Raw genomic sequence first — 18,699 nt, 5'->3', positions numbered from 1 at the left:
CACTGATCTGGGATATGTATACCAGCAGCTGGGAATGAACACCAAGGTACGAGTCAACAGTATCACCCAGGCCCTCCAGGTACTCCCCAGGGATCAGCGCCGGCCGTCCAGAGGTGACACTCCCCAGGATATCGTGGTTACGCAAAGTTGCGCAGCAGCCACTCACCCTCCGTACTGCCCCGAAAAGCTTCCGGGCCCCGGAGCTCCTGCTTTCCCGAGCCCGGGCCGCGCAGACGGGCCGACATGATGACGGACCGCGTGCCCGCGAGGTGCTCCGACCACCCGGTCCGCAGGCCGAGGATGGCCTCGGAGGCGGAGAGGAGCAGGCACGACGCCAGGGCGGTCTCGTAGTCGTGGATGGCCGCGAAGGGCCTCGACACGTCCGCGCCGAGGCCCCGCAGGGCGCGGGACCGGGCTTCTATCGCCGCAACCTGGTAGGTTGGGTCGAAGTTGGACAGGTTGCCTGAGGCGAGGGCGACGACCGAGTCGAAGAGTGTCTGTGACTCCATCGCCATCGGCAAGAGAGCTGTGATGGCTGGGTTAGTCGAGGGTTAAGGCGGCCTGGCACAGAATGTGGTGACGTACCCGAGCGGAACGAGTTTTGGTAGCCGCATGCTGTTAGCTTCAAGGCGAGGAAGTTCACGTAGTATCTCATGAAAACGCGCGTAGACGGGCTTCGGCCGCGGGCAGACCCTGGTACAAGACCATCTTGAGGCGGCCGGGCATCAATGGTCGCCTCCTCCCTGGGAGCATTTGATGCCCCCGGCACTCGCCTTACGGGCTCACGGACGCACTCGAGGTTGAGGCGCACACAGCTCCCGCACCTGGGGAGCGTGTTCTCGACGCACTTCTTGCGCCTCGCGCGGCAGGTCAGGCAGCCGGTGCGGTCGTGCTTGGTGCCTCTGCGCCTCTTGACCTGAGGCTGCTGCTCGGACATCTCGGGCGGAGCGTGGACAGTGATGCTGGCGAAGAAGACCGCCGTGCATGAGAACGGTAATGAGCAGCGTCCGGAGCGGGGCTAAGCAAGTGAGGTGCACCAGGGGGAAGCTTGACTCGGCCGTGCCGCTGCGTCATGGTTTGGTCGTCCCGGCCGGGTCAAGCACGGGACGGGCGGCCGCTCTCGGTCCAACACTTGTCGGAGATGACGTCCGCCCCGTCTTATACGAAGAAAGAAAATCCAGTCTTTCTAGAAGCCGATCTCCGGGGTCCTGAATGTTCGATGGCGTCTTAGATCTGGTCCACAAAAATATACTCCCATGCCAGATCGAGCCGAGTAAGGCAAGTTGGTCGAGCTCGCACCACAATCTTACCAGAGACCGAGGTGCATCGAGATTTGGCGACCTCATTTCAAGAAAAATGGGTTCCACTCAGATGCAATGCTCTATCGGTCCATCTCGTGCACATGAACGTCAGTGAGTGAGCGCCCGAGGCAGTGACAACATAGACACGCCTGCACAGTCTGGCCAGACTGAGAAGCATCTCGCCGTCGCCTGCAGGCCACGGCCGGATCACCCCATCACTGCGCTGCAGCGCTGCAGTCTCAGTCCGGCGGCAAACAGACTCAACGACTGGCAGAGGAGGAACACAGACCTGCTTGTCAGTGAAACTCAAAAACGAAAAGATACCGTACCCATGAAAGCGTAAGCGTTTACGGGGGCCCACTGCAGACAAGAAGCCAGGCCTTGGTCTTAGCACGGCGGATATAGCGGACGGCAGACAAGGGTCTTCCCGTTTACGAGCGCCCGACGTGGCACGCGTTTGATTGGAAAGCTTCATGCCCTCCCTCTTCCTCTTTTCCCACTCGGGCTGCCATGTCAACAAAAGCTCCACCACAACCACAGTCACAAGCAGCGCAGTGTTGTACCGCGAACAGCGTGACTCGACATGGTGGAGCCAAGGGTATCGCGGCTCAGGCAGGGGGCATGATGGGATGACGGGAAGGGATGGGCTGCACAAGGAGACTGGCAGACAAACTCGACTGGCCCACATCGACCCAAAAGGGTCTCCTCTGCTGTGATGATGGCTCATAGCACCAATTTCCCTGGGCTATAGGTGGTCCCTTCCATCCCCCCTCCCCCAGCAGCGCACGCATGAACTCGGGAATTAGCGAGCACCGGCCAAGATGGACGGTCCAGTATGTTCTTCTGGCTTCTTCTGCTCTGCCCTCTCCTCTCAGTCAAACGCGGTCGCGACCCACCCACCTCCATGGAGAGCGCGTGCCCGCCCCTGACCCCAGCGCGTATGGAGAGGGCAGGAAAGACAGAAGGGGCGGTCTATAGGTGAGTCACAATATACCATCGCAGCATGATGGTGATCGGATATCAGGCGGGTAATGCCCTCCTGTCCGCAGAAAAGTTTCCGTGGTTCCCTTCTCGTCTCGAGTCTCGAGCTTCCTCTTTCCGTCGTTTTACATACACATACACGCGCTCTTGTTGCTCGACTAGGGAACAAGAGTAATCAATACTACCACTAGCGGTATAACATCGTGCCTTTCCTATTCATCAATTTCCTCGTACGCAAACAAGGACCAACGAGGCAGACAATCTATGTCCAGCGCCTCCTGAGACGCCGATCCGCCCGCCACAAACTCTGGCCAGATCCTCGGGGACCTGCCACCTCATAATACCACCCTATCATCGAGGACACCATCTAAGTTCAATAAGAGAACCCCTCAAAGACCCCTCGGAACCAGGAAGAAAACAACCACCCCACATGGGTTTCTTCTCAAAGACAAAACCAGAAATGGCCCGCGAGACCCCCAAGTCAGGCTCGAGCGACGGCGCCAACAGCAACGCCTCGGAGAGCGGGGCAGCAGCATCGACATCGGCGGAGCCGCAGCGCCCGGGCACCTCGGGGACCGAGATGCTCCTCGTCAACAACCGGCGGCGCGCCTCGGTGCGCCTGCGCGACGCGCAGCGCAAGGAGCGCGCCTACAAGACCAAGAAGCGCAGCTCGCAGGCCCGCGCCAACTGGACGCAGGCCAAGCAGCACTTCCGCGAGGGCCTCAGCCACAACATGAACGGCGCGCGCCTGACGTGGCGCGTCGTCTCCTCCGTGGGGTACCTCTTCCGCGCCAAGAACGACAAGCTCAAGGCCGAGGCCGAGGAGAAGAGGAAGATGAGGGCCGCGGACAAGCAGCGGAGGCTGGAGGAGAAGCTCAGGCGGGAGAAGGAGCTCGCTGAGAAGGGCGAGGGCGCTGAGGGCGCCGAGGGTGAGGGCGAGGGCGCCGCGAAGAAGGAGGGTGAGGGCGAGGAGGCTGCTGCGGCGTAGACGGGTTGCGTGGGATGACATGGGGAGAGACTGAACGTTGATTTCAGCTCTGCGTGTTGGGGATGGAACTTGCGTGCGTATGTGAGATCTCTGAAGCGACGATATTGCTGGGACACACACACATGCCTCGACGATCCCCCATCACCGGCGCGCTTTTCCTATGTCTTGTTTTACTGACGTCTTTCCGGGACACGAACCCCCCTCCACTCTTTCTTTTCCTACAAGTCATGTCTGCTTTCCTGCCTTTGTTTTCTGTTTCGTTTTGATTCCCACTGTTATCACGGCTTTCACGAGGCAACGATCACGACCAGCACAATCACCTTTTGAGATCCGACATCGAAGAGAAGGTGGAGAAGGAGAGAAAGAGGGGCTTGGACTGGTCAAGTCGTCGGTCGGGTTCCTGAACCTGGGCCTCACCACATCTATACATGGCCCTCATGGAAGGGCCATCTTTTCTATGTCAACGTCACTCGGAGGAGTTGGACTTTTGCTTGTTTTTCCAGAGATATCCAAGGTTTACAATCAGGGTGTGGGAGAGGGAAGAGGACAGACAGACACAAAGAGAGAGAGAGAGAGTATGTGCGGTCAAGTGGACGGTAGCAGCAGGTCATGAAACCGATAATATCTAGTAGTCGAGGGGGCAGATACAAGGTTGATCATTGAATTTAAAATGATATGCACAAATGCACGCATATTTATGAAACCCACGGAATCCATTTTCAGCGCTCTGTTCAAGCCAGGTCTGACGTCTAAGAATCTCGCATGCTTGGCCTGCACAACTGTTTTCGTCATCGTAGCCAGACGAGCCGTAACTGCCCCAGGCCTCCATGTGAGGCCCTGATTCATCTCGTGCACATCTGTGGCTGGCTCGAGTAGCGACCTCCACAAGCTCGCAGTCAATTTTCACCAGACACCACGTAGTCACCCAAGACCGCCCACAGAAGCCGCGATTATCAACAAAAGTCGCGGCACGAAGCGGTCAAATCATCCATTTCAAAGACCCTATATCTTCATGCAATCTACCCGCCCCCGTCGTCCCCGGATCACCCAAGGCCAGCCACCTAAGCAGCCTTCTTCGCAAACTCGACCTTGAGGATAAGGTGCTTGAAACCGAAGCCGTCCATCTTCCCGCAGGCCCTCTCGGCGTCGGTCCGGTCCGCGAAGCTGATGAAGGCGAAGCCCTTGGCGCGGCCCGTCTCCCTGTCCTTGGCCAGGAACACGCGCGTGACGCGGCCGAAGCGCTCGAACATGTCGCGCAGCTCCTGCTCCTCTGCCATCTCCGAGACCTGGAAAAAAGGAGTCAGCATTTGTGTGATCTGGGCGCAGTAGAAATGGTGGATGAATAGAAATAGAGGAAAAAAACATACGTTCGTGACACGCAGCGTGGCAAAGTCGTCGCGCTCGCCAAACTTGCCACCGCCCATCCTCTCGCCCTCCCCACGCGCGCCGCCGTTCCGCAGCGCAGGCGGGACGTACGATCCCTTCTTGCCCGCTCCGGCACCACCGGCGGCCGCGCCCGGCGTGGGGTCGTCGCCCATGCCCGCGGCGACGTCGGCGTTGACGACCTCGCCGACGGGGGCCATGGTCTCCTTGTAGGGGCAGCGGGCAGTGAAGTGCTCCTGGGAGCAGATGCGGCACTTGACCTTCTTGTCCTTGAGCTTGTCCTTCATGCTCTGGGCGTTGGGGTCCTTGCTCTCGTCCTTGGCCTCCTGCTTCCAGTTGGCCGAGGGCCGGAAGATGATGTTCTCGCCGACAGAGGTCGTGTCCGCCGCGGGGCCCGCGGGGTCGCTGCCCGACAGGCCGAACTTGGACCACTTCTTGCGCTCGGCGACGCGCGGGTTGACGACCTCGCGGTGGGTGATGAGGCGGATGCGGCGGGTGGTCTTGACGGTCTGGCCGTTCTCGTTGAGGCGGTAGGAGATGATCGTCTTTGTGCCGTCGCGGTTCTGGATGGTCTCATCGCTGGGGAGGGCGGTACTTGGCACCTCTTCGTTGTCGTCGTCATCGGCCCAGTCCCTGCGCACATCATGTTAGGGGGGAAAGCTCTCGTGGACACATGGGTGTGGTGCTGTGACGCCGATCGTGGCTCGCCAAATGAGCGATTCGAGCACACAGGACAGCTTACCTTGCTGGGTTGTTCGTGGCGGTAGCAGCCATCTTGGATATGTGATCGTGTCTGTTGCTGACCGACTGGCTGATGGATTGTTCGGATGGCTGGTTGTCTGGCTGGTACGGGGTTGATTTGGCGATAGTGTTCGGTTGGCGTTGGATGTGGGGTTGGATTGTGATGGCCGAAATTCTGAACTCTGGTATGCGGCAGCAGGCACAAGGCAAAGCTCTTTGTGGGGCACATTTTGCTCTTAGCGCCAAGAGGCGACCACACCAAAGCCCGTCAGCTCCCGTCCACCCATGGCCACCCAGGCAGCCAGGCCACCTCCACCTGAACTGCACTGAACCCCGAAGCTGTGTGCCTGAGGGCCGGTTTACGTCCAGTGCCACCGAACACCTCTAGGCCAACATCCAAACCCCCAATTACCTAGGTAGTCACCCTCTTCATAGGTATTGCAACGGCCCAATTTCCATCACACTCGAGGAACGCGCTGCCTACTACGAGAGCTTACACGCTCGTCTCGTTTCGATGCATCTGACCATGATATGACTCACAATCTTGCTACTTTGATAGGGCCAACTAATGCGCAGTGTGCCACCGTCATAGTGCCATGTCGTCTCAGTCATCAAGAGGCCCCGTTCGTTCGCTGGTCCGTTGCACCTTTGATCACGACACATCCAACAAGTGGTGTTGCCACTCAGTAATAAGAATATTCAATCAGATAGATATTCGCTTACAAAAACACCTAGGCTCCGACCAAATGCCGGCGCGTGGCCCGTGGTCCATCACCCAGCTAGCTAGCTTTCTCTGTCTCAAAACCTCAAATGCTGTGCTGTATTCCCTTTATGTGACGGTGACCACAGTTGGCCTTCTCCCAGGCGTGAACCATTTCCTCTCATCATGCTGCACATGCTCCCGTCCTCTGATATCCCGCCCACCAGCTGTCCATTTCACTTTGTCCTTACAAATAAAAACACACAAGGCTCAAAAAAGACGGTAGCGCTCACTCGTTCCAAAGGGACGCCGTCGGTCCTGGCCCGTCCAGGATCCGTTTGCTCCGCCAATTGCCCACCGTTCTCTTTTCCCTTTTTCCGTACCGGCCCAACACCGTCCCTAAAAAGCCAGACAAAGGAAAATTGCAGTTAGCGAAGTGAAGCGCACCACCCAGTAGTGCTATGACGACGTTGTATAATATACGAAGCCGATCTTCCAATCTCGGACCCGTTCCAATTCATACTTCATTCCCATCTCACCGTCTCAATTCATGATTCTTACTTTAAAGGAAAACAAAGAGAAGCAAAGACACATATAGTGTCTGTCGGCTCGTTCAAATATCCCCTCCGACCAGAGTCGCAGCAGTCCTCATGCCCATCCTGGGCGGGATGCTGATTGACCTCCTCTTCCTTGCCTGAGGGATTGGCGGCAGCGCCTTGGTCGGCGGCGGGGCGGGAGGAGGAAGCAGCGGGGAGTTCTGCGTGTGCGCGTGCGGCATCTGCGGGAGGCTGCGCCTGTTGTTCAGCTTGTTGCTGCTCCTCGGCGAGGACGACCCGGACTGCTTCTGCCCATGCCCAGGGATCGTCATGGCCGACCCCCTGCGCGGCCCGCGGTGTGGCGACGGCGACGTGGCCCGACCCCCGGGAGTGAGCTCGTCGCGGTGGGACGACTGCGCCGTCGCCCGGTGTCGGCTGGTCGTGGGGAACATCGAAATCGAGCGGTGGCGCGCAGACGCCTTGGCGCTGGGCAGGCTGCACATACTCGCCCTCTTCTGGGCGGCTGCGGCCCGGATGATGGGCGAGCGGCTCCTGCCCGAGGTCTCGTACGTGTCCATCGACGACATGCTCCTGGGGATCTCTGCCGCCTCTTCTGCCCTGTCGCGCAGTGAAGACCCGCTGAATGCGGCGTGGATGGGTAGGTCGAACTTTGGCGTCTCGCCCCCCCAGACCGAGTCATCGGCAGGGCGGAGCGTGTGCATGCTCGCGTACTTGCGCGGGCTGTTGTGTACCGACACTTGGTAGCTCGTCCTCATCGAACCACGGCTGGATGCTCGTGACGAGAGATCATACTCGGGTTTGGCGTTTCCTGCGGTCCAGCCCGTGAACATCGATGGCGAATTTGGACGTTCTGAAATGCCGGTGCTGTCGTCGGTCTTGAGAGGGCTTCGTGGTGGTGGCGACAATTTCGAAGGGGAGGGCGTGTCTGCCACAATCGACAATGGCCTAGATAGGCCGAGCGCTGAGGGAGGGGGACGCCTCATCCTCCGCGGTGGCCGCCCTGATGCGCCGTGGGCATTGTGGACATGGACCGAGTCTTGCGTTGCAGAGCGGCGACGTGTTCCCGAGTACGGGAGGCTGAAGTTGGGCGGCTCCTGGATGGAAGACAGGGAGGAGTGTGCCTTGTGCGGTGGTTGGCCTGCGCTTATATCATGGACCATGTTGGAAGTGCGGTAGGACTGACGTCGGTCCTCGATCTCCGCGGCATTGGGTCGGCGACGAATCTCGGTCTCCTCGGCCAGTGGGGTAGGTTCGTCAGAGTTGCTGATCAGGCTCCCAAAACTGTCTCGGATTGGCGAGTTGGACGGCGAGGAGTCGGACGTGACAATAGTCCTAGCTGCGGATGTGAAGGAGTACCGGTTGGAGCTGTCTCGGAGGCCGTCAAGTTGTCGGCCGTCCTGGGAAACGAAGCTGTTGGTTGTGGAGTTGTCATCGAAACTTCGATCCGGGAGCAGCTCCGTGAGCGTCGCGTCAAGGTGCAGCTCCGGCTCGTCAAAGGCTACCGAGGCATCCCATCGCGACTCTGGGCTGGTCATGGCCGGCACAAACCTGTAAGGGTCTCTCACCACCAGTGCCCTTTGGCTTGGCTGAGATTTCAGTTGGGTGTGTTCCACCGGCTCCTTCGGCGCCCCTGTCTCTGTCACAGGCCGTTTGCCCCCCAATGATTCGATTTCCCTCCGCAAGAATGACATCCAATCCTCCATGTCATCGACGTTTTCAAAGACCATCAAGATGTCGGAGGCCAGGCGCTTCTCCTTCTCGCGCATCCCAAACTTCCCGAACAGCGACCTGGTGTCCTGGCTTATAAGTGCACCATCTTCAAACACTGAAGACACCTGAAGCACCCAGTGCTTTCCAGGGATGATGTCGCTCGCGAAGGCGGCCGAGTCTTTACACAGCTGGATGACCTTCTCTGGTAGGCGGTCATGAGTGCCATCGCCGCTGTACTGAAGCAAGTAACCCGAGGTGACCAGGACGTAAAGCTTGGTGGTCCAGTCAAGCTTGACAGATGAGCTGTTGCGCCTGTGCTTCTTGCGCGCAATGTCCACGAACAAGGCCTTCTGGTCACCGAGGTCTGGATGGTTTATGTTGCTGTTGTTGATCAATTCTCGCTTTTGGTGCGCCCGGAGAAGGCTGTCTGCTTGGACACAGGCTGGCAAGGTTGCGGTGCGAACAGCCTGCGGGTACGCCTGGAACAGAGGCACAGGATCCCAAGTGGCAAGTGATCCCCGCCTCTTAGTTGTTGGCCCGAGAGGTGACCTCGGCGCCATGAAGGTTGGCGACTTGATCGTTGACGTCCGTGGTCTGAGAATTGGCCCATCACCTGACACCGGCGCGAGGTGTGTCTCTGATTGCACTGCTGTCGGCCGCAAGGCATAAGGTGGGCAGCCGTCCTTGTCCGCCGTCATGGATTCCCGCTTCCCAGCCCTCGCGACGTTCCGAGCCGCCTTGATCTCATCAGCTTCACCCGACCCTCGGTGCCTGGCGAAAATGCTCCTGAATCCCAGCCTCGACTCCCTCTTGCTGGACCTGGCTTCCTTGGTAGCACGCAGCGGGATCCTGTTCTCCATGGCGGCCGTGATGTCAATGTCCGGCGGTCTCTGCCTCCGCGAGAGTGTAGTCCGAGGCTCGCTTGAGGTTGCTGAGGAGCTGCTGGTGGCAGGGCTGGCTGTGTCGAAGTCCGCCATGTTGACAGATTGTGAGTGTGTGAGTGTGCCGTTGAAACGATGGCCCAGAGAGGTAGCCTCCGGGATATGGTTACAGGATGCGCGGCTGCTTGTATATTGTTGCTTGGTCACGAGGTGACAGCTTCATGCAAACGAGGAATGACGCAAACTTTGAGACAGGGTATCCGGTGGGAGGTTGACACCTGGTTACAAGCGGGGTGATGGAGAGCAGAAAAGACACCGAAGTGGGCATGAAAGCGAGTGTGATGTCTGAGGGACGGATGAGACAGGTATCGTGATGCGGGAGCGACAGGAAAAAGGCGGGCTCAGACACGAGGGGCACGAGAGACACGAGGGGAGGTAAACATCACCGGCTGAGACGTATCAGTCGGTGCAGGAGGGCCGTCGGTGGCGTGTGGAGTGTCTCTGTAGGTGCTCAAGTGATGCTCAAGTGGTGCAGAGTCCAACAGCAGCGGTCTCACGAGCGTGATGAAAGGAGGAGGAAAGGGGAGGCGTCGTCGTCGGGGTCTTGAGAGGGAAGGTTTGTGTGTAATATGAGAGAGTTACAACCCAAGGGGGAAAACAAACTCTCATGCGTAAGAGGGTTGTGCGCCAGCAACAGCTGCAACAGCTAAGGCACAGCCCAGAACGCAGCGCGGATCGAAGACGGGTTTATCAGGCGATGATATAGCACATAGGACCACATTAATATCGAATGGAAGCTCTGGGGGAGAAAAGAAAAACATTGGCCGGGTCGACGCTGGGAGAGGGAAGATGGGCACAGGCTCCAAGGTCGAGGCTGGCGGGCTGGATGGGATGTCCCGGCCGGGGTGTGGTGGTGCTCTCTGCTCCTGTTGCTGACCGAAGTACCACCCGGAGCTTGCAGCAGAGCAGAGGTACATAGGTACGGGTGTACAAGCGTGGAGGTGGCTCGGGGTTGGCAGGTGCGGTACGTACCCCAAAGTACCTCCGTACCTGGTAACTGGGCAGGGCAGGTGCTGTAAGGTTGGCGGGGGTCCAACAATGCAGGGACCAGGGCACGACACACCCCTGACCCCTCAGCGCCCTCCATTCGCAGTGACAGTGACAGTAGCACCACCAAGACCCAAATATTGCATCTGCTATGATACTATGGCATTTACTATTTACGCGAGGAATACATGGACAGTAATAGTGCATCACATCACGGCAGGTCGGAGTAGAGCACTGCAGGTGTGGCTGTGAGCGTGTGGGGGAAAGAAGGAACAGCAAGACTTGGGATGAAAGACAGGAACGGTTGAGTGAATCTCTGTCGTGGTCGGATAAGGTTGTGATGGTGATCGAGATGTGATACTCAGGGACTGCTCGGGGCCACGAAGCCGTTCTGTCTGGTACGCCGAGCGTGCTGTGTGAGTGCGAATGTGTGTGTGTGCTGCTAATGCTCTGTGCTGCAGACAGTCAGTCCAGGCAGGTCCAAGTGCACCCTGTAGACAACCACCCTTGTACAGTACGGTGCCCAGTCTACACAGCTACATGTGATGTAAACATATCCTGCTGGGGCTTTTCCCAAGCTGGCCGTGACACCTGGTTTGATCCCCTACAACGGCCGTGGAGCGAGCGAGCGAGCGAGCGAACGAATCTGTCAAAACTTATCTGAGCACTGGTCTTGCTTGCAAGACAATTTATCTGCTCTTGGCCATCTCTCGGGCGGGCGGCAGGACCAGCGCGAGAACCCAGCAACTGCTCCTGGGCTTATTTACTTGGTGTTATTAGCTGGTTGGCTGCACAGCCATCCTTGGGGTCGAGCCGCCAGCCTGGCGTGCCTGGCCAGGTTTTTAACATTGCAGTACTTCCCAGGGCCACACCGGCGCGAAGTAGCAATGATCTCATACTCTTCCTCCCGTCGCGCGCCGCACCACCACTCTGCAAGGATGCCCGCCGATTCTATCTCGCAAATCTGACTTTTCGATCTTGGGTCCGACCACTCACGCTCTTGCATGAACGACACGACGCGCTTTTGATGAGCGTGTGCCCTCCTTCCCGTCCTCGTCCACCACCTCTTCCACCACCAGGCGCGTCCTGCCCTGCCAGGCACCGCGAAACCCTATTTGCTCGAGCTTGAGCTGCAAGTGGCGCGAGCTATTCCTTCTATTGCTTACTGCATACAGAGCAGACTCGGTATGGATAAGACTGCGGTTTCTTGTGGGTTCACAGAAATCCAGCAGCTCAACAAGTCCGAGTGATCCAACTAGACAAGACACAAAAGGAGACAAGAAGAGAAGAGCAGAGTGGTCCTGAGGGCCTGCCATGCCCACGCCACGCCACGCCATGTCTTCTTTGCCCAGCTTGGCACATCCGGCCACACAAGGCAGCAAAACGGCAGGGGGAGGGGGCGGGCGGGCTGACGGGCTGACGCTGCTGGAATCTGCCGCCCCAAGTCCAACAGCCAACTTCTGGTTCGTGGACCCTAGCTCCCCAGGAAAAGTTTTCGCCTGTCCAACCCTGGCCCATGACGATGGTCGCGACCACGGCCACGACCGCGCAACGGGATGGGTGAACCCGTGGGTGATGGAGAAACGCAAGGAGACATCGTGGCCGTCAAACTGTTTCGGCGTTGGACGACGCCAACTGCTAGGCTGGCAGCACCATTTTCTGTGGCTTTGGAAGTTCAACAATGACCCATCTCGCGTCTTTTTCCCACTTGACGGCTGACTTGACATGACAGTAATTGCAGCGCAACCCGATTGACACTTTGACAGGCAGGCTGACTCTCTCGCTCTGACAAAAGAGTCACAATCGACGAACTGACCCCGCCCTCTGCCCTGCCGACGGCTCCCGATCCGGAGCCTTCGCGGGTGTCGAAACAAGATCCTACATGGTAAAACACCCCACCCAGTGGCACCCAGGACCCATTTTGCCCTGCCCATCTCGAGCTCTGCCGTTGTTCCAGAATCCAGAGCGCATCAGTACCCACTGCGACATGGCTGTGCGGTGCTTCTGCACCAGTACTGTGTAATCTACTTTGCTGTACACAGTAGACGCCAGCCAGGCCGTCGACCAGGTCCAGGTCTTGCCCAACCCGTCAGATCTCCTCATACAGTATAGCACCTGGGTCTCCTACTCGTGCTCCTGCTGCTCGCCAGGTCTTGGTGGTGGAGTTTGCTTTTGTCATAGTTCGCGCCGTCGACGAGAAATGGGCCTCGATTGATTGCCCATATCTATCATGCTTTTTCCCCACGAAGGATTTTCTTGTCTCTCACATATCCCCACACACACACACACATAGGTGGGCAGACAAGCCAACTCCATATGGGCCAGACACTGGTCCCAGAAATTTGGAAAACAAAACTCAATCAGGCCTTCCCGCAGATGTCTGCAGATGCGGCCGTCAACGGGGCCTCCTGCCGACAGACTCGATATTATTTCCCCTTGCGGGATCCTTGCAACATACACGCGCGCACGCACGACGCACGGCGGTAGTTGAAGAATGCGCCTCATCAATGACAGACCCAAATTAACTTGACTGCAGAAACTGACTAAATGACTGCCACAGCCCCTGGCTATCAAAGCCAAACACCGTCGCACAGGCGATCGTGGGATGTGGGCTGTGGATTGTCGGAAGGTTTGGGCTCAGGACAGGGACGAGGAGTACTGTACCTTGTCTTCTGTAATTCCAGGGACCTCTGGAAGAGGAGGAGAGGGTCACAGAAACCTGGATCCGGTCCCGGCGTTACGCTGAACCCACTCGTCCACCCACCCTTAGGCCCATGTCTGCCACGAAATACAGGGGCCGCACGGAGCTCTTGCTGAGACGGCCGCGGAATCTCTTTTCAGCCTCTTCTGGGGGTTCGACTTCACTTGTCTTCCACGGTTTCTGCCCATCGACGCAGTGGCACATCGCTATAACCAAGCTGGCGCACACGTAACGCGGAAGAGGAAGAGAGAGGATCAAGATCAGCAGTCCGTAGTCCCTGTCTCGTCCCTGCGACTGACAGGTCTCGGCAGCTTATACACGCACTGACGCGCCGAACCCCGCCGCCCGGGGCGGGGGAACAGTTCGTGCGACGTGAAGGAACGAATATACTGTAGCGATAGCTGCAGACAGACATGGGATGAGACGAGACAAGCAGCGAGTGAGTGAGGGTGGGTACGATCCGGCTCATGTGCAATTCAAACCACCCATTCATTCTGCACCTCTCGCTGTCGCTTGTCGCTGCTTGATGAGCATTCGTAAGCACTTGGGGCGATGCGATATTGCGTAGTCGCTGGGGTCGTATTGCAGTGGTCGCATGCACCTCGCCTGCGAATAAGCAGGGGCTGCAGCAGCTGGTCGGGACCGACCTTGGAGTCAGGGAGTGAGGGCCTAACTACTGCGCGGCCAAGGAAAGAAGACGAGGAGACAGTGTGCAAAGAAAAAAAAGGAAGAGGGCAGAGGAGCAATTACCGCCCACTTGTTTTCACGAGATGAACTGGCAAAGGCCACGTATCCGGCCGACGGCGACCGGCTCGTTTGCATATTCTTGAGGTCGTGCGCGGCAAAGAGACCCTCACGATGTTCTCGGTCGCAAGACAGCAGCTGGACACGCACCCTCTTCTCGAATGTCTCTCGCTTACTCGCGTCGTACCGCGTCGAGCTATTCCATTTCCAACTGCAAGATCCCGCTGGTTCGACTCAAGGTTGCGGGTTGTGCTACGCGCTCTCTGGCTCCCTGGGCCGCCCCTCATGGGGGACACGCGCACCGGTTGGTCTGTATCTGCGCCCGCGCCTGTCTTGGCCCCTCCTCCTCCTCCTCCGTCCGGATCATTTTCCCTCTCGAAACCCCCCTCGTGCTGCTACACCCTCCGGATCTCATACCACATCCCGCCGCATCGTGCCGCCGCGAAGAACTTTCCGGGAAGGATCATTTGTCAACCACGATTTCTCATTCTCTTGGTCCTCCTACATACATGCTCCGAGTTTCACGAAGCAGCCGGCAGAAACAGCTCCAGCCGATGTACCATTTCACTCGGGACAGACTCCCGATGTGGTCGTATTGGCCCGGTGTCACACAGACGTCAGGCTACCTCTCACTCTTACCCTCTCTCCCACTGTGTCTCTCTACTCTCTAGCCTAACTTTTCTTTCTGTGCCCGCCCGCCTATCGCAACAATGGCCTTCTGGGCCTCACAAGCGTCCCGTCCTAGCCCACCCGCCCGTCATATTGTGCCCCGTGGTTGTGTGCATGCACGTCCCGGCGCCGTACCGCAGATCCCTTCGTAAAACTGGTATCGTACCTGCAGTAGCGCCGTTCACAAAAAGGAAAAAAAGGGTTGGGGTGGGTGGCTGTCCCATGGATTGCCCACACAGAATCGAATTGTTCGGTATATGTGGGGTCATTGCTCACGGTAGTCTGTTTCCTACCAGACCTTATTGCAGCCAGACGTCTGCAGTGTACTACCCTGCCTGAGTTCTCCCAGGTTCGGCATCTCGACCGCAGATCACCCTTGGCTTGTGTTTCGAAACGAGCGCCATCGCGCAGTATTTGAGCATCTAGTATTTGGCCTAGTGCCATTAAATGCAAAAGTTTGCGATGCTTTTTGATATGGTCGAGCCTTGCCACATGTTTCTGACAATACTGCTGGGATCTCGTATTCACAAGCTTCTGTCTCTCGTCTCAGGCAGCCGAGGGTGTTTATCTTCCGAGAAGGTCTAGACAACAATGATGACGACGATATAGGCACGGCGCAAACCTTCATCCGGCGCGAGAAAGTCCCCTGGATCGAGGCTATAGTCTGTCTAGTCGATGCCCAGAAAACCTTCTCATCCGCATCGACCAAGCACAACATCCCGCTCACACTCACCCCGAAGCTTGATGAGCGTCGAATGTGCCGTGCCACCCGATCCAATGCTCCCCGGCTCCCCTTGAGCCACACACAGTCCTTCCCAAGAGCTGCACTGGACATGTGCGTGTATATGTATGTAAGCATGCACACACATGCACACATGCCAAAACCCAAGAGACGCAGCGACATGCGACACCCAGCAACGCCCACCACTCGCCACCCGCCTCAATCACCAACATCATGCCATCACCCCCAACCCGCCAAGCGGAGGCGTCCCACCCTCAGCCGAGAAAGCCAGGCCGGCCGGCCCGCCCTCATCGCCTTGACGCGACAACGGGGGCAGCCTGGCAAGCAAGACTGCCTCGCCCAAGCTGGACCTGGGCGGTGATGTGCCAGCCGGCCCCTCCTGTCAGCCCGCCACAGCCTTACAAGAGCATGATGAGACGAGACGAGATGTGCCAGCCCTCCCCCTCCGACAAATCAACTCTCCCAAGCTGACGCGTGCCGCGTCGAACCAATCTCCCCTCCGCTGCCGCCGCGGAGTTGGTGGTGTCGCGGGCCCTGCATGCGAGCTGACCAGACTATTGACTGCAAGGCACCCTCACCTCACCACTCTGCCGGTAGATCTTTGATCTTGGTCCACCTGCCAGCCAGCCTGCCTGCCTGCCAACCTTCTGCCTTACGCCGCCACCCCCCTCCCCTCCCCCCAAAAATGCCCGGACCCTCCTGGGGGCCCCGTCCGTTGCAACTGTAGATCACCAAAGTGGGCGTCGCGGGAAGGGGGGCGGGAGGGAAGGGAGCTCCCGAGAGATGGTGCTGATGTAGGCTGAAAAAAATATCAGTTCTCGCCACCACCCCCGATGAACACCCACCAACACACACGCCAACATCCACACACCCGTAGTTACACGCATGAAATCTCAACTTCAAGCTGGCGCAAGAGAAGGCTGGCTCTCCGCACCACAGGATGGACCGGACCCCTCGCTCGTTCGCCGGGCATTCCCTGACCGGTTCAGCCACCCTGCTGACCATCCCCCCCCCCGACGAACCGTGGTGAGCAGCGGGAACCCAAACGACCGGCACACCCCTCCGCTGAGAACACCTCCTCCACGGTGAGTGAGACCTCCGTCAGCACCCAATTTCTTTTCTTCTCTTCTCACAGAACCTGAGAGAGAGAAAAGATTAGCTAGTCTGAGGATCGCGATCCCTCCGGAGCGGGACGGGAGAATAGTTCGTCCCATAGTCTTCCCACCTCCATAGTAGTGCGTTCCCACTTCGGGGACCAAGCGCGGCAGGTCTTGAGAGGCGCCACATTTTCTTGGGACGGACGCAAAGAAAAGAAAAGACGAAAATTAGACAAGGAGAGGCTAACAAGGTACGCGCGGCTCGTGGCGCTATTTTGAGAGACAATCTGCTTCTTTTTACGTGACCTAGTCTGTCCGGTTGATTCCCCTGCTTCCGTGACAAAGGCGCTGCTGGGTTCATTTCGTAGCATTCCAGAGCCGCAGCTGTTTGTTCTACTGTTGTAGTCCCGCGTGTACGGTACTGTACCGGCTGGCTGGTCCCTGATGCTCTAGTCCTTTCTTGTCTTCCCTTCTCAAGTGGGTTACAAGGCCATTGATAGACTGCATTGTTGTAGCACAAGGCACATTGTCAGAGTCATCAAGTCTATCGTCGCAATGGGGGGCATTGTGGGTATGGCGGCATACCCAACATAAGAATCTGAGCATTCAGAACAGATCCGTATTACCCCCGAGAAAAGGTCTCTGCAATAACCACCTCGGCTCACACCAACAGAACAAAGTGAACAAGCGAAGTCTCTGGACCTGCAGTGCAGGTAGATACTTCGATTCCCTAGGGATACTCCTCGACGAACTTGCAGGCAAGGACAACAAGAGTGCGCAAAGGTAAGACCACCAGTAACACACACGCGCCGCCATCGCGAGGTCCATCAAGTTGATGGAGCCTTTACCCGATGATGACCCCCGGTCCGTAGATCCAACACCCGGGGCAGCCCAGTGGGCACTCATGGCCCTCAACCCAAGCGGGGAGAGGCAGCTCATGGTCGAGTACCTCGGCTCCGGGTACCAGGGCACCGTCCTCCTGTGCCGCGAGCTCGCGGGCGACAAGCTCTCGGTCCTCAAGTGGAGCAGGAAGGCGCACAGCAAGGCGGGCATGGAGCGGCCGGACCGCGAGGCGCGGGTCGCCAGGCTGCTCGGCTCCTCGGAGAGGGCGGACCGCTTCGCGAGGCTGCTCTCGTCCCAGGACATGGCTGGCGGCTGGCGGACGAGCTGGTGGGAGTTCTACAACATCGGTGGCATACAGAACCTGAGTGAGTACATCCCCCCGCGCACGAAGCCACCGCTCAGCCTTGTGTGTCGCATCGTGGCCCAGGGCCTCGAGGGCATACAGCATCTGAACGAGCTTGATATGCGCCACATGGACCTGCACGTAGGCAACGTCTTCCTCCATCTAGCCGACGGCGCGTCGTGCCCGGATGCTGTGATTGGCGACTTCGGGTACTCTCGTCTTCCAGGAGAGGGCCCTCCCAAGCACACCGCCTGGGACTGGCGGAGGATGAGCTCCTCCGAGAAGGCAGGGCATTCATCGCCGCCGTTGGCCTACGGGCCTGAGGGAACGATCGAGAACCGTTCCTGGCGCCTGAAATGGGATGTCGACAAGTTTCTATATAATGTTAAGAGAGAGCTCCTGGACGGATTCTACGAGGAGGATGAAGAGACCCCACTTGTATTCTCTCTCTTCAAACACATGTCTGACATGATTGAGCAGGACACCGAAGACCGTAAGCTGCCAGAAGCTGAGAGGCCCCCTCTCCAGGATCTTACTCAAATGATCCAAGACGCGAAGACCCTAGAGCGTCTTTACGCGGACATGGCTTCAGACAAGCAGGCACTCGATAGGCTACGAGAAAATCTGCTGAAAGATCAGAGGCGGAGATACCTAAAGCCTCGCGTCTTCGACAACGAGTGGGTTGCTCGCAACAAGTTTCGGGAATATCTCGATGTCGGACTGGTCAGGGTTGTCAATCTGGCTGACGAAAAGTCAATTGAAGTCGCGACGGCGGAGCTTGCATCGCTGGGAGTCGAGGGCGCCGCGTACGTGGCGGACCATAGTGACAGGAGCGGCTCCAGCCCTGATCATAGCACATCGCCCCCTTCGAGTGAGACGCGCGAGAGCAGCCCTGTGGTACACCCTGAGCAGCAGCTCTCTGAAAGGGAGATTGCCGAGCAGCAGGTTTCTGAAAATGGCAGTGCTGAGCAGCAAATCTCTGAAAGGGACATTACTGAGCAGCGAGTGTCTGAAAATAGCAGTGCCGAGCAACAAAATCCAGCCACATCGTCTTGTCCGTCGACTCGTTGGTCCCCTTCCACACGTGGCCTGGCCTCAGCGACAGCCTTCGCAGGCGGCGACGCCTCAGCCGTGGGCGGGCTGCTGGGGGTTCTGGACCTTGCGGAGAGAGCCCAGGCGTTGGTTCGTGATGAGCATGCTCGCAGGCGCCGATGGCAGCGTTTGAGAGATCTGTTCCTCCGACGGTGAGTAGTAACGACATGAGACCCTTT

At 58.1% G+C, this 18,699-nt stretch overlaps 5 protein-coding genes across 5 annotated transcripts; 2 read left to right on the top strand and 3 right to left on the bottom strand.

The window, feature by feature from the left end:
• Positions 1 to 137: 137 nt before the first annotated feature.
• INS49_000013 (uncharacterized protein) lies at positions 138 to 937 on the bottom strand (the record flags this gene model as incomplete). The annotated part of the gene is made up of 2 exons (XM_043160851.1): positions 138 to 526; positions 586 to 937. The coding sequence occupies 2 exons, from the start codon at positions 935 to 937 to the stop codon at positions 138 to 140; spliced, it is 741 nt and encodes a 246-aa protein (XP_043029357.1).
• Positions 938 to 2,712: 1,775 nt separating this feature from the next.
• INS49_000012 (uncharacterized protein) lies at positions 2,713 to 3,270 on the top strand (the record flags this gene model as incomplete). Its single annotated transcript, XM_043160850.1, has 1 exon — positions 2,713 to 3,270. The coding sequence occupies one exon, from the start codon at positions 2,713 to 2,715 to the stop codon at positions 3,268 to 3,270; it is 558 nt and encodes a 185-aa protein (XP_043029356.1).
• A 1,061-nt stretch (positions 3,271 to 4,331) lies between these two features.
• On the bottom strand, positions 4,332 to 5,427 carry INS49_000011 (uncharacterized protein; the record flags this gene model as incomplete). The annotated part of the gene is made up of 3 exons (XM_043160849.1): positions 4,332 to 4,556; positions 4,638 to 5,286; positions 5,396 to 5,427. The coding sequence occupies 3 exons, from the start codon at positions 5,425 to 5,427 to the stop codon at positions 4,332 to 4,334; spliced, it is 906 nt and encodes a 301-aa protein (XP_043029355.1).
• A 1,280-nt stretch (positions 5,428 to 6,707) lies between these two features.
• On the bottom strand, positions 6,708 to 9,338 carry INS49_000010 (uncharacterized protein; the record flags this gene model as incomplete). Its single annotated transcript, XM_043160848.1, has 1 exon — positions 6,708 to 9,338. The coding sequence occupies one exon, from the start codon at positions 9,336 to 9,338 to the stop codon at positions 6,708 to 6,710; it is 2,631 nt and encodes an 876-aa protein (XP_043029354.1).
• A 7,739-nt stretch (positions 9,339 to 17,077) lies between these two features.
• Positions 17,078 to 18,676, top strand: INS49_000009 (uncharacterized protein; the record flags this gene model as incomplete). Its single annotated transcript, XM_043160847.1, has 1 exon — positions 17,078 to 18,676. One exon carries the CDS (start codon positions 17,078 to 17,080, stop codon positions 18,674 to 18,676), a length of 1,599 nt encoding a protein of 532 aa, XP_043029353.1.
• Between the last annotated feature and the right edge of the window lie 23 nt (positions 18,677 to 18,699).

Source organism: Diaporthe citri, assembly GCF_014595645.1.
Source record: "Diaporthe citri strain NFHF-8-4 chromosome Unknown scaffold_1, whole genome shotgun sequence".
Classification (NCBI taxonomy): domain Eukaryota; kingdom Fungi; phylum Ascomycota; class Sordariomycetes; order Diaporthales; family Diaporthaceae; genus Diaporthe; species Diaporthe citri.
The sequence above is the reverse complement of the archived record's forward strand: the minus strand, read 5'-3'. Positions and strand labels throughout refer to the sequence as shown.